Source organism: Pygocentrus nattereri, chromosome 5 (assembly GCF_015220715.1).
Source record: "Pygocentrus nattereri isolate fPygNat1 chromosome 5, fPygNat1.pri, whole genome shotgun sequence".
Classification (NCBI taxonomy): Eukaryota; Metazoa; Chordata; class Actinopteri; order Characiformes; family Serrasalmidae; genus Pygocentrus; species Pygocentrus nattereri.
In genome coordinates, this window is record NC_051215.1 from 24,886,692 (window position 1) to 24,900,103 (window position 13,412).

The 13,412-nt window shown below is 38.9% G+C and overlaps 1 protein-coding gene across 1 annotated transcript in view; it reads right to left on the minus strand.

Moving 5' to 3' along the window:
• Positions 1-13,412, minus strand: part of pcsk2 (proprotein convertase subtilisin/kexin type 2) — a 74,300-nt gene that overhangs the window by 21,415 nt on the left and 39,473 nt on the right. Inside the window, exons 7-10 of the mRNA XM_017694106.2 lie at positions 10,937-11,025; positions 10,454-10,629; positions 4,527-4,742; positions 1,259-1,359 (exon numbers count right to left, since the gene is read on the minus strand). Coding sequence (XP_017549595.1) covers positions 1,259-1,359; positions 4,527-4,742; positions 10,454-10,629; positions 10,937-11,025 — 582 coding nt within the window. The remainder of the gene's footprint in view (positions 1-1,258; positions 1,360-4,526; positions 4,743-10,453; positions 10,630-10,936; positions 11,026-13,412) is intronic.

Sequence of the window (13,412 nt, forward strand, 5' to 3'; positions counted from 1 at the left end):
TTTTCATAACTGAATGTTTTAAAGCAGAACAATAAAATAAAAAAGCCTGGAGGCAAGTCAGTGTGTGTGGAGTCAGTACAGCTTAGAACATATAATTTCAGTGGATTATGATTCAGTTATGTTCCCTGACTAAAGGTAATGAGATGTACCCTTGAAGGTCCCACCCCAGTGACAAGAGGGGCACAGTGATGGTTTAATACCTTTATTTCTGAGAGTGCAGTTGTTCTCAAAATCAGCTTTTCTCTCCATTCACTACCAATATGGTACTCAGCTGGAGGATATACTAGAGGACTTTCCAATATATTGCTTATAGCTGGATTTATGTTAGATTTTGTGCTACATTGATCTAAAAATGTTTTATAATAGGAATGCTTGGTGTTTTCTTGATTTAATAATAAAACAGTAAGCAATTTCAGTATTCTATTCTTTAAGCTCTCTGGAGCTTTTCCAGTGGAATGAACTTTTAAGTCTAAAATCATCCAAAGTGTAGAGCTCAGGTATTAAAAGCTAAGATTAGGTATTAAAGAATCCGCGTATCTCATATGCATAATATTCACTTGAAAAAAAATAATAGTTGTATTTATTGTTTTACAAAAATTGCCTTATTAACCTGGTGCATCTCACCTTAAACACTGCAGTTTATGTGAAAGGGGCAAAACTGATACATTTTCTTACTCCTGGAAATAAGTTCTGGATATTTTATGAAAGATTGAGGTCACTCCATGGCACTACGCAGCTGCCTCCTGGACCTGTCTCTCCAGCACGTTACGTCTACCAGGTGATGTTCACACTCATCCATACCAGACATTCAATTATCTGAACGAAGGAGAGCTTCAAGCCAATCTGCCCGTACAGAGCGTGAGCTCCACACTGATGTAATTAGCTTTAAGCACCAGATGCAGGCAGAACATGATTTTCATTCGCTGGCATTCGGACAGCGATTTCCTAAGCATTGGCTTCGACTACAAACGTTGCACATTCTTTCGCTTTATAGAGCAATCAGCCAGTTTCGTGAACGGCTGAGAGCATATCAGTATGAAGTGTGTCATCCAGGGGTCTTAGAAGCACTGAGGAAAACACCTCAAAGAGGTTTCTTAAAGGTACTGGCAATACGACGCTGCTATGACACAGACTCATCAACGGTAATCTACAGCTGGGAGTGAATCCGCCTGAGAGGAGCTCTCCAACGTGTGAGCTACACGATTGTTCCATAAATCTTTAAGCAGGTTCACTGGGTGGAAAGCAGAGGTGTACGTACTTGGCTTCCAACGCCAAGGCAAACACGCCAGCAGCCTCGGGAGCAGCAGCCGACGTGCCAGAGTGACGCAACGTGCAGTTTCCATACAGATCTGTGGTGGCCTGCGGACAGAAGGAGAGAGAGATCAGATCTCATGTTTCTATCACTGCTTTCATCCTATGAAAATTTCATGTTACAATGCAGCTTTGGCAAAACTGCAGCTCTAACGTTCACGCCAATAACGCTCTTTTGAACTGAAAAGAGACAAAGTGGTGAAAAAGGGAGATGCGTGTCAAAAACAGCAACTCCGGCACTTACAGGCACACTCAGGGGAAAAAGATGACTCAGCTAATTAGCGTAGAACACACTGCATCTAAAAGGGCTGCCATCTTGGAAACAGTTGAGATTGGAAGTGCCAAGATTTGCTAAAAACCACATGATTGAAACCAAAAAAGGTAGCGATCCAAAAGTATTGCACCCATAGGTCAATTACATTTCAATCTACAGTGTACTCTAAACTACGTGATAGGCCTGTCACATGTATTACATAATGGTTGAATCGCAATTATTTCAGCTGATCGCATTTATTATCCAGAGCTGTTAGATTCCATAATCACATGTTTTATGCTGCTTCAAACAGAATGTGAATTCAGTAGGTTTTTATCTGTTAATTCAGTGCAAAATCATGTAAATAATGTAACGTTTGTTTACTTGAGCTTAAGCTGCTTCAGTCTTTAGTTAGAAGCTACTAAGGCTTGTTCAGACACAGGCAAATCGGATTTGTTTGTCAAATCTTTTGAGATGACTGTCCACATTCTTATTTGAAAGTGGTCAGATCAGATTTGTGTGTCCAGACATCACAAGCCTGGATGCTGCCAGACATCATCAGACATCACCAGCCAACCTCTGCATGGGTTGCTGTGGTAACGATGTAGGTGTCAGTAACCATGTAACTAAGGTGGTGATGCGGATTTCAAGCGCAGATGCAGGAGAGATGGAGGTGCATCATCTTGCCCTCCAAACTCTTCAGAATTCTCTGCCATAAGCATAAATCTCTAGCACTCTTTTTTTAATCCCAGCACTTCCATCACTCTGGATTTTACGTTGTTGTTGTTTGTTGCATTGCAAATGAATCAAAAGTCAGAGACTGTGACTGTGGTGTGAAGGATTTCTTATTACTAATTAAAGGTAAGCCAGCGGGTATCATTTGTAAAGAAACTACTTGAGTATTTAAAGAATGCAATTTCACCACATATACTGGAAGCACATGAAAAAGAAAGCTATTGCTAGTTATTCTGGCCATCAACCAACTAATTAACTTTTTGGGTGCCCCATATCTAAAAAACACCTCAAAAACATGGCTACAAAATGCTGGAGTCTGCAATGAGTGTAGGTAAATGGAAGTAAACTGATAAATAAATAAATGTGTCTAGCTATTTATGTGGGAACTTTATTTAATTTTGGAAAGCATAAAGATGCGTTCCATTAAAAAAATCAAAGAAAACTCACCAATATCTTTTAATTATTCTACATCAAACAGTAAGATGCTAACATTACTGCTACTGAGTGCTGATTGGTTGGTGAGCTGATCAGCCCATTGGCTGAAGAATACTGTTTGCTCTTACTGATGTCATAAATGTACCAAGAATTTACCACAAATCTGAAAAAGTGATGATGTAATTGTTCAAAGCTGAACTCTTAACAGGAACACATCACATTTGCACTCAAATAAGGCTTTAGTTAGAGCTAATTACTAACACAGAACTGCAATTTGTCTGGAGGTGTGACGTAGGCTGGTAATAAGTGTGCAGAAGTGTGTGCAGAAGTCAGTCAGTCAGCAGAGGGACAAAGCTGAGCTTTCTGACAGCACAGTTCAGACATGATTGTTCTTCCTTTTGACAGGAGCGCCAGACTGATGCTAATGCCCCACCCACCCCTCCATCTTTGTCTTTCTTCTTCCCTCCAACTCCATTTTACAAGATCCTCGCTGACAGGCTAAAAGTGCTCTTCATCTCCGCTTATTTCTTTAAATCGGGAGATGGGGCTGAGATTAAGAGCCACGCTGAATGCATCCCTCTGTGCCTCTGACTTCCATTTCACAGGTAATTGTTCGCACACAAAAACGGCGAGACAATTAGTTCTCTCTTTCATCTTGCTCGGTATTGTACGTGGGTGGGGGAAAGGTATTACATTTCCAAGGGATGTGATATGGCTCCTACCTCCTCCACTCTTTACATCTCCAGATCACCACATCTGAGATTAGACCGAACAAAGCACAATACCTGAAGACCATAAAGCAGGGTTCTCAAAATCCTGGAGGGCCAGCACAGTTTGGTGATTTTCCAGCTCAAGCAAACCCTATTTCAACTCCACTACTAATTGCCAGGTTTGGTGGGTGTTTTTGAGTAGAGGAGCCTCCAAACATCACACAGCACATTCTTTACTGGAGGGCCCAAGTCCAGCACCTGAACCATGGTGTAAATAATGTGCTGTTTGATTCTTATCAGAATAATATAACAGAAATATTTTTAGTAGTTTTAAGACCATAGACATTTACTTACACTTGGGGTTCGATTTGGCAAAAATATGACATAAACCATTTCCTTTGCAAATGAACCCCCCCATCCCTTTTAGATTAATGTGATGTCATGTAAGATCTCAATTATTGTTATTTTCATACTAGCCATATGCAAGATTTACACACTGCGCGAGTTCTTCAGGTCAAACAACACAATCTGATCTAGCAGAGCATGCAGACCTACGAAAGAGGTGGTTATGTAGAAATGCATTTTTTTCTCTTTTCATTGGTTGTGCTAATAATGCTGGAGGAACTCTGCTAAACCTTTAAGGCTATCACAAAACGAGGCTATTGCTGCCATTTAACCCATTCTTTACCATTTTCAGCGCTGTGATGGAAATGTATAAATTTTTATTCAATGTGTGAAAAACTACCTTTATGGGAACTGGCCCTGTGACCGGAAGTTTGCCGGTTCGATCCCCAGTGCCGACAGTCCATGACTGAGATGTCCTTGAGCAAGACACCTAACCCCCAACTGCTCCCTGGGCGCCGTGGATAGGGCTGCCCACTGCTCCGGGCATGTGTGCTCACTGCCCCCTAGTGTGTGTATTCACTAGTGTGTATGTGGTGTTTCACTTCACGGATGGGTTAAATGCGGAGGTGGAATTTGATATATATCAAAAATGTAATAACATGACTTTTAAGAGCTGGAATGAATGTAAAACTGCAAGCTGCTTATAAAACTGAAGTTTTTCAACACAAGCTACTCACCACGCCTGCCTCGGGGTTCCTCTTGCGGCCGTTGCTGAAGGTGGAGGCCAGCGTGGAGGAGCAGCTCTCGTCATAGAGGGCCGTGCGCCCATCGTTGATGGCCGAGTTAATGGAGATGGTCCACATGCTGGAGGCATAGCCATCACAGTTGCAGTCATCATAGCTACCACCGTCCCCCGAAGCCCACACATAGATACTGCCTTTACCCCCTCGGCCCTGTGGGATGACGAGAGCCATAGGTCAAACACACATGCACATATGTCCATAATTAACACTACATAAATGACTTCATAAATGAGGTATTTTCAGAAGTGAATGTCGGTCTAATCAAGCTGTATAATAGTATCATGATGTACACAAGGGCTGAGTTATTTTAAGCCATTTTAAATTAGAAGAACTGTTCTGAAGTCTTTTAATATGTAAACAGACTTTACAGATGTCCAGCATCTACCTCAAAATCTGAGAACCACTATCCCCTTGATTTTTATCAGTGACCACCTTTAAAAGCATCTGCATTTACACTGCATTACGTGTAATATAACATTTAAAGTTTTTTGTTCTTTTATTTTCTTTTGCATTTCAGTTCTACTGTATCTGATCAGTTATTATTTTTTGTCTCAGTACATTTATTAAATTTTGTGCTTTTTCCACTTTATATTCCACTTCGTAAACTTGCTATAAAAAGTCCACATAGGTAACGTTTATTGGTAAATTGCTTTGTCGAGGGTCTTTACTGCAAAATACTGCAAAAGACTTACATTTGTACAGAAATGGTTGAACACTCCTGGTCACTCCTGACACGTTTTGCGGATTTTCTAAGGAAAAAATAAGTCACACATCCTCTACAGAGACACAATTAAATATGGCAACTGGTAACTTTAATGCTTGATTTATATGTATTTGCTGAGTGAAAATGAATAAATAAATCAAATGTGCTATAACTTTCGCACAGGCCATATATTATTTTTTTCCCCCAATGTAAATAAGCAGTAACTGTGCATCAACGTGTGCAGTAGTGTGTTCTCTGCAGAAGATGTGTAACTTATTGTCAGTTAGAAAATCAACCACATCTGTTATTTGACTGGGGTGCCAACATTTTCCACAGGACTGTTTCTTCTAATTAACTGTTTTTTTTCTTTTTTTTTTTTTTTACTTACTACATGAACAGCACATTATATTAGCTCAGACATCTCAAATTGCATTCGGTGATGCTCTAATGCTTTTGCTGCTTGTTCCTTCATTATCTTTCCCTAATATGTAGCTATTAACGACGCCTGGTTAATCGGTCTGCTCAGATTTACGCTGTGATGCTCGTAAAACTATAAAGCTAAAATGAACACAAATTCTTAGACCAACTGCCAAGGGTTTCGATTTTCTCTCCTCTTCCAGCTGTATGTACTCGTTTATCTATTTATTCCTTTATCTCTCTCTCTCGCCCTCGCTCAGCCTCCTGTCTGAACAGAGACCAATCAACTCCGTTTGGCCGCAATTATATAAAACAAATGATTGCACTTTAAACGCTGCCGCTGCTCTAATGAGCTCTGTTCATGAGGAGAGCAGCTGAGAGGGAATCTTGAAGGTGTGGGAGAATCACAGTCTCTCCTGCTGAAGGGTCACTTGGGTGTTGTAGGAAGAAGTTGCAAGGCTTTCCACACAGCTGCCATGACAACATCATCACTGTTGTGACTGATTTTGAAATGAATTTGGAATGTTTTTGACATTTTTTTACATACAAAAAAAGTGTGCTTTAATAATCAAATAAAGAAAAGTAAATGCATTTATAAAAATAAATATAGTTACAATTGTTACAAAGGAGTTGCACCAAAATGCTGTATATCCATTTGTAATAATTTTAGACGTATATATTTTTTCTTTTATTGATGGCGATGTATATCATATATATATATATATATATATATATAAAACATAAAAAAGACCATTTGAATTTGAAATTCATTCTATTAACATGACTTCTGTAGTAGTAGCAGTTGGTTTAATGTAGAGGGAAATAACACTACCCTTCACACAACAGGTTGGGGTTTGATTCCCCACCCAGGCAAGAACACCACCAGTGAGAGCACCACCAGTATGAGTCCTTGAACGAGACTCCTGGCGTTACATTCACCTACATCTGTGACAAGATTAAAACTGTAAATTGCTCAGAAATTTTCTATTCAGTGAAGAAAAATTAGCTGTGGTTATATCCATTCATCCATCCATCCATTTTCTGAAGTTTTTACATTTTGGGCAACATTTTTACTTTCACTCCACTACATTTCAAAGTCTAATCTCTGACTTTTTCCTCCACTACATTTTGAGAAATCTGTTGTTCCTTTTGGTTTCTGTGTGTATAAAAACGTAACATGTCAAAATGAAAGAAGCGCAATCAGGGCACAGCAGTCACTTTGTTTAGAGCTTGTTTTGACCTGTTGGTCATACCAAACCAGTAGGACTACAGCCTAACTTTGTGTAAATAGAGCACAATATAGAAATATGTCCACATATGCAGTCGTTTTTTTTCTGAATTTATACAAACACTTTCATTTTATAGTAAATTAGTTTGGGCTGGTTTATGTTTATGAACAGAGACCTACAGATCAATATAGTAAAGGAGCTCATTTGTGATCCTGAGTTTAAAGCCAGTTTTTATTAATTAACTTAAACTTGGAACTAAGTTGTAAATAAATCTTAAACTGAAACTTTGCTTGTCTGTAAAAAGTGATTTCAGAGCCACTCGGTTCTCCCTGATGGAAACTGTTTACCTTCAGTGTTTTGTGTTTATGATCATTTTAATAGACGTCAGCGTCACTAATTAATGACCTTCTATTAAAAGACTGGTTTACCAAGAGAGACACTGGAGGATTTTCACCTAAAATGAGTTCATGAAGCGAGTCTTGTTATAAAAATGATAACAGGACATCAGAGCCATGATTACTCTTTTAGTACTTTTACTTTTGATACTTAAGTACATTTGATGGCAAATACTTTTGTACTTTCACTCAAGTGGAGGTCTAAAGGGAGGAACTTCTACTTTTACTGGAGTAATATTTTACTTTGTGTATCTTTACTTTAACTCAATTACATGATTTGCGTACTTCTTCCACCACTGGTACTTCGAGAGGCCATTTTATTGCACCTTTTATCTAAACGCACAGGCCATTTTATCAGGTATATCTACCACACGTGCGTGTGTTACAGCAACTAACTATAGCTCATCTACTGCTGTACAATTTATTAGCCACCCTCTACTTCATTCATCAGTGGAAAGGGACCACCACAGGACCAGATATTACTTGTGTGTTGGACCATTCTCAGCTCAGCTGTGAAAGCAGCATGGTAGCATGGTAGTGTGAATGGTGCTGGTATCAGACACAGTGGTGTTGCTGGGGTTTGGACACACGTCAATGTAGGGTTACCACATGTCAATAGCAGGGTTAAGAATAGTCCACCCAACAGTGGTCCTACAAGGTGTAGCAACAAGGTACATGTCTAAGAGAGTGGCCAGTAAGTGCTCGTTATTTCAGTATTGAGATAGAAAAGCATTCTTTGGACTGACGCCATAGAAGAACTACCTTGGGTTTCCTAAAGAACCTTTTAATGAAGTGATATGAGATACTGAGGAGGGTTGTAACATGGGGTAGGTTGTAGCACCACTTAGAAATGAGGTCCAGGGTTGGTATCACTAGTGTGCACACGAGAAGTCTGAAGACTTTGTGTGAAACAGAGATGTGTTTATGTAACGTATACAGGAGGTTAACAGCGTTAACAAATAGGGAGCAAACGAGCCTGCAAATGTTCATTCTTTATGAGCTAGCTTGGTGTCTAAATAAAAAAGTGTGTAAAATCAACTCATCAAGGGTGAAAGTAACTGGACTCTGGACATTAGATCATATCATGAATAAGATATTTTAGCATTTTGATTGCAATAGTGGTTGTTTTGAAAAGCATTTGGCATTTTATAGATTTTTCATTCTTGTAAGAAAGCTTGTTTGGATTCCTGCAAGTTAGTTTTGTTTTATATATATATATATATATATATATATATATATATATATATATATATCTTAGCTTGTGAAGCAATTCAGTGATGTTTCCAAGCATTTGAAGAGCCAGACTTTATTCCCATTTCCTGACTGTTCTTTGTCTCCACATAAGTGGTATGATCTGTGTTTAAGATCAATAACTATTTAAGGACTGAGGTTTAAGTTGCAATTGTTTTGTTTTAGTGGATTAATGTTTGGTGTCATAATGTTGCCTCAGGTGGATAAAGAACTCAATTTATGTGCAAAACGCGATGAAAACCGTTGTTGCCAACAATATTTCAGTGTTTTTTTCAGCTTTTTCATTTAAAATGTAAATGTAAAGTTTTTAAGAAAAAACATTCAAGCTGTCAACTCTTTAAATAGAATTTTTTGCATTTTTAATACAGTAAGTGCACTTTTCCATTTATGTTTATATTGTTAATTTTGTGAAGGATAGAGTTTCTATTTTCTATCTTTAGTATAATATTGTCTATACAGTAATTCATTGTTTCTTAAAAATCTGTGCATGGAAGTTTTTTATGGTATATTTTAACATAAGAATGGAAGAGAAACAGACATTTTAGCATATCACTGTTGTCGAAAGAAAACCTCGTATCTCCAAAACTTAACAGGAGAAGGAAAAAAACTACTTTGCTTTTAATGTAAGTCAATGGAACCAGACTTTTTTCCAAGTCATTTTGGGCCGTTTCTTTTGGTCCATTCACCATGAGATGATGTAAAGACTAGCAGGCATTTTCATATTATGTCAAAAACTGAAAAAAGGAGATACAAGGTTTTCTCCAACAGCAGCAACACTTTTTTTATCAAAAAAAAAAAAGTAAGGTTCCCCCAGTAAAATCTGCCCATTTCCAACCCTGATTATAAGAGCGTTGATTCAAAACACTATTATAATAGAAACTAAAAAACGCCATTTTTGGGTCAATGGCTCTTCTGTTGCCAGGTACAGGGAAACGTGTCTAAATTACAGTCTGTGGTAAGTGACTGTACATGATTACCAGTGTATGAGATTACCTCGTGTGCTGCCTCAGCTCACAGAGTGGAGTATTCTGATAAAAACACAGCAGCAGTGGCACGCTCAGCACCATTTGCTTCCATTAGCTGGGGCAATTTTCACAAGCCAAGCTACAGACTGCAGACCCAAAACCAATTGACATGTTTAGGGGTAAGTGTTATAAAACTGCCCAGGAGAATAAGGGCAGATCGGCTACTACATAGGAAATATCTAAGTGAATGACTTCCCCCCAGCCCCCTTCTCATCAACGGGAGACTTTTCAGAGCGCAGGAGAAAAGGCTTACATAAGCTACCATTACTACTGAGTGTTTGAGTGGAACATGGCTTGATTAGTGTTGTTTGTTCTGGCCCGTTTTAGAGGGAAGAATAAGAGGGTGGCAGTAGCACCTACTCAGTAACACTTCCTGCCTGCTTTGGAACTTGAGGGCATCACTCCATAGTGCTGTGATTAATTCATCAAGACGTTAAATTGAGGCCATCACTGCGAGCCCCGTTAGTCACGTCTGAACAGTAGGGGCACAGCTTGGTGTTTTACACCAGCGCTTCGTTGGGTCTCATAAAATCGTACTTCATCTAGCTCAAAGTCCCTCGAGCCCCTGGAGCTCCACCTGGAGATGAATTATTTCTTCAGTTGGCTGGTATGAAAAATGGTTGTGGCCGGGAGGACTCCAAACTCCAGTGGTTATGAGCTAGCACCAGCTGTTACACTTGTAATAGTGGGCTTTTTTCACCCAACCACAGGTGTGCCAGCTCTATAAAACACGCAACACAAAGAAGGAGCTGAAATAAAGAGTGGCTGAACAAAACAATCCTCTTATATTGAAACTGACAGATTCTGTTGGTCAGTGAAACGCTACATTTCCCACGAGTACCTTGTTGACACCATCTGCCATGGCCTGCAACGTGAGCTCGCGGGGTCCATCCACCGTCTTGCCGTCGTCAGTGGGACCCCAGCTGGCGCTGTAGATGTCAATGACCTGTGGCATGTGGCTGATGGAGGAGGCCTCGATGATGTCCGTCATGAAAGGCTGGTCCAGCATACGGATGCCTGCACAAGGGTAAGAGCCATGTCACTCTTTTCATCTCCATGAAGTCCTTGCCCAGAGCTGAAAGCCCCCCATCACCTCAGACTGTCATTATTTCCTCAGGGCATCTCAGTGATGCTGAGAATTAACTTCCAATTTCAAAAGCCTTTGCAATACCTCAATTCATTAATCTTGTCCTTTCTCTTATCTCTTAGATCTGAGAGCCACACTGAAAAAAATAAAGTTCTCAGAAAGTGTCACTGACAATCATCATAAACATAAAATCAAAATAAGCACCATTACATCCATGACAGGCCATACAAGACGTACCTGCCACCTTGGAGCTGTAGGCCACTCCTACTCCACAGATGTTGTTGTTAGCCACTGCAGACACCTCTCCAGCACACCTGGTCCCATGACTGAACATATGCATTCAGAAAAATGACACCAATTAGCAGGAATAGTCTACAATACTTTTTTGGTATCTCAACAAAAGTTGTTCAGTGTTCCCCACCAAATCGGTTCCCCACTGCATTCTTACAGAGGAAGATAGAGGGTATAACTGCGCTTTCCACAGACTTCCAGAATATCAAACTCTTCATTGAGAAACACTTATACACACACACACATTTTCTAAGTTGCATCTCCCTCAGGGTCGCGGGGGGACACTTATAATGTAATGTAATCATTTACACTCTAGGCAGACACTATAAAGCTAATTTTCAACCATCTGTCTGCTTTAATTCACCATGAAGATGAGGTGCAATTTTTGACTTTTGCAATTTTAGCTCAATTTTCCATGGAATATCATCCATTTCCTGAAACCTTACATGGCAATAAACACTGAAACAACATTAGTTTTTGCTTACTTTGTTTTCACTTGAGCTCTTGGCACATTGTCAACACTGTCTGAAATAAACCATTTAAATCGATTTTGTATGCCAGTATTTAAAAGTAGCCTGTTATGCATCCTTATGACCATGTCTATCTTATATTTATCTCAATAAATCACAGTTTTTCAATGGTCACGACCCACCGGCAGGTCCAGAATTTTACTACACACTTCTAGAACTTAAGAATAACTCAGCCTATTTGCAATGAAGTCCCTGTAGTTACTGAATAGTAAGCCATAGTACGTAATAATACTTCTGATGGATGTTGACTGAAGTTAATGGTTTTGAAGCTCAGCCAGAACCACTAAAAATCTGACTCAACAGCTAAACAAATACAGCCCAACTGTTCAGTGTTTTTTCCAAAGATTCTCTTCTAAAACAAAAGCATGTACGGTGCTTATTGAGTTGAGATTGATTGCGATAAATAAAGCAATCACAAGAGCAGACATCCAATCAGCCAGTACTGAAGATAGCTATATACTGACCACCATTAGCCTTGTTGGACTGACCTCCTCAAAGCACAGATGGTAACAATGGTAACACTTTCTATGAATGTCACGTTTGTAAGCATCATAAACACATTCATAACATAATGCATTCATAAACATGGATATAAAAAGTTACAAAAATGTATTACATGTTATACCTATGTTTATTATGCATTATGAATTGTTAATATAATGCATTTTAAGTACTGTTAATAATAAATTATAAGAGCTCATAAGCTGTATTTGTCCGCTCTAAGTAAAGTGGAGCGTACTGTACTAAAGCCTCCTCCAGTGTTAAGAGTGACGTTGAAGTGAAGTATTTACTGAAGGATTTACTGAAACACTAAAACATACACAATAAAGCTCATTACAGGCTTCAAATGTCAGAGTTTAAACTAGTGCTGCCATCAGTGTTTAACCCAATGTGGGAAAGTAAATGTACACCACTGTTAATGTCCACCACTGTTAATGTCCACCACTGTTAATGTACACCACCGTTAGCCTGGTTAACTCAACACTGCATGTCCAATAGAATGCTAGCAGAAATTAGCATTACTGTACTGTAGTGTTACAGAGTGAAGGGTTCTAGTGCTTGATGTTAGAACTAGTGCCAGAACAATTTACAATGACAGCGCTCTGCTATCTCACCTCTCCCTCTCCAGGCCTTCACTCCACAGTGACTTTATGCTCAAATAAAATATTGGAAATCTCACGATGTAAATAAACTTTCTATTTGACTTTACTTAAGTCTCTCCAAGCTGGGACTGACTTCTTTGGCACTGACAGTATAACATGTTATTAACACTACTTATAATGCATTATATTAACAATTCACAATGTATAATAAACATGGCTATAAAGTGCAATTCAGTGTAATTCATTTCTATAAATATTTATAACCATGTTCATAATGCCTTATGAATGCGTTATAGCATGTTATAAATGTGTTTATAGATGCTTACAAATGTGACATTCATAGAAAGTGTTACCACTAACATCTCTGAATTTTCTGAACATGCCCTACAGCACAGTGACTTGCATCAGAGCTATTGGGAATGAATGCGCTATGCAATATAATTATCTCTAGCAGAATCCTATAGATCAGTTACACAGCATTTTTTTTTCAATTAGCTTTTTTTAATTTGTAAGTCATAGGAATTGGTGGAAAGGTAATATATGGTAACTAACTGGCCGTTGCAGTGGGTCATATGAAAACATACCAACACATATCAAGTAAACTGACAGTAGTGAGTAGATTAAATTTTTAGCAGATTTTATTGGTTATCAGATTTTTTATCCCCTTAGCATCAGTATTGGTATCTGCCACAGACTTTTCATGATGGAGCTCAGATCTGAAGCCTCTTTGATAAGCCTCTTTGGCCTGATTGGCTGAATGTTGGATGGTCCACTTCACTTATTTTTTTC